A 1,746-nucleotide genomic window follows, 5' to 3' on the forward strand; every position below is an offset into this window, starting at 1 on the left:
ATTTGAATCTTCTTGATTCTCTTACTGATTAAATAATTAAAATCTTTGACTCAAGTCAGTTTTATATCTGTGTGAGAGTCATGGTTTTACCTTTATTTAAAACTTATGTTCTAACAATTGCAATAGGCAAGATGTCCCCTTCTGTTTCTAAGGCAAACATTAATGATTGTTTTCCTTTCTGGGAGAGCAAAGGCCTTGGGATTTGGGGCATTTAGCTAAGTCACACACCCTCCTGTCTCTCCAATGACAGTACTTGCAGCCCCACCTGAGAGGGTGTCTCTCACAGGTGGAGCCCTAGCTGGCTTCCTTACCCACTTCCCACGCAAAGAGCTGCAGCCACAGGGTCAGCTGGAGGGGCAAGTCACTACATTTCAAGCACCACAAAACAGCATCAGGGTCCCTTCTGCACACTGCCCCCGTTTCCTCCCACCCCTTCTGGACGTTCCTGTGGGTCATACATGGGGCACGGTGAGGCTGAGGGGCACCCTCTCCAGCTCTGGGAGCAGCACCCAGGTCCCCGTAAGGTTTGCTTTCCTCCCGTCTCACACTGGATGGGTTCTAAGTTCCTTTTCATGGCTTAGGGTATTTGGCTCTCAGTCCTTTCTGTCCAAAAGCTGCCATGCCAGGGGTCCCTTACTTATGGATGCTGCATAAGAGGCCCAGGCCCCTTCAGGGTCAGCTATTGGAATGAGGCTCAGGTACACAGGTGTTAGCCATGGAAAAGTTGTTAGTTTCACGTGATTTGTTTACTGTCTGTCTATCAAATGTATTCATTTTTGGTTATTATCTAAATGTAGGCTCCTGGCATCTGTTTCACTTGCTGCTTTTGGAATATGTGATTCACATACTTCAGTCATGCTTAGAGGAGGAAGAGGAGGAGGAGAACATGGGGAATGTCAAGGAAATGCTACCAGATGACCCGACTCTCAGCCAGCCAGACCAGGCACTTTTCCACCCTCTGAATTCCTCGCTGTCCCAGGCGTGTGCCAGCCCCAGCGTGGAGCCACTGGGGGTGATGCTGACACACCTGGGCCAAGGCCGATATCTCATGGGTGTGAACAACATGGTCCTCAGGATCCTGGGCTTCCTGGTGGACACTGCCACGGGCAATAAGGTAGGACACTAGGACCTCCTTACACACAGTGATTTCAAGGGAAATAAGAGCCATAGGCATTTAGGAAAACCATCAAGATCACATTGTCCAAACAATGAGGAAGGATTTCACGATCATCTTTGCCCTAGGTGATTTTGCCAGGGGTGAGTATAATTCACTACCTGTTGATTACTGGTCACCTCAGGTTTGTGGTACATTGATAAGTGCCTGGCACGATTAGAAATGTGGACCATCTGGATGGCCTGGGTCTTTCTTGCCTTCCTAGAGCATACCTGGCTGGGTTAGATTAACTCAGCAATAGCACACCACTAACCTCTGAGTGGCATGCACTGAAAATGCCCCTAGTGTTTAAAAAAAGGGAAGCACTGAATAGTCTGAACAGAGAGGATTTTGAAAAGATTAAATTGGGATACCTGTTGAAAGATATAAAAATAACAGTCGCCAGGCGCGGTGGCTCACGCCTGTAATCCCAGCACTTTGGGAGGCTGAGGAGGGTGGATCACGAGGTCAAGAGATCGAGACCATCCTGGTCAACATCGTGAAACCCCGTCTCTACTAAAACTACAAAAAATTAGCTGGGCATGGTGGCGCGTGCCTGTAATCCCAGCTACTCAGGAGGCTGAGGCAGGAGA

General features: G+C 48.5%; 1 protein-coding gene across 2 annotated transcripts in view; it reads left to right on the forward strand.

The window, feature by feature from the left end:
* RFX8 (regulatory factor X8) overlaps positions 1-1,746 on the forward strand; it is a 65,580-nt gene that overhangs the window by 59,180 nt on the left and 4,654 nt on the right. For both annotated transcript variants that reach the window (XM_017547911.2, XM_037745505.1), the window contains one exon: positions 798-1,114. In XM_017547911.2, the coding sequence (XP_017403400.2) occupies positions 798-1,114 (317 nt within the window). The remainder of the gene's footprint in view (positions 1-797; positions 1,115-1,746) is intronic.

This window comes from Cebus imitator, unplaced genomic scaffold (genome assembly GCF_001604975.1).
Source record: "Cebus imitator isolate Cc_AM_T3 unplaced genomic scaffold, Cebus_imitator-1.0 Scaffold202, whole genome shotgun sequence".
NCBI classification, from domain to species: domain Eukaryota; kingdom Metazoa; phylum Chordata; class Mammalia; order Primates; family Cebidae; genus Cebus; species Cebus imitator.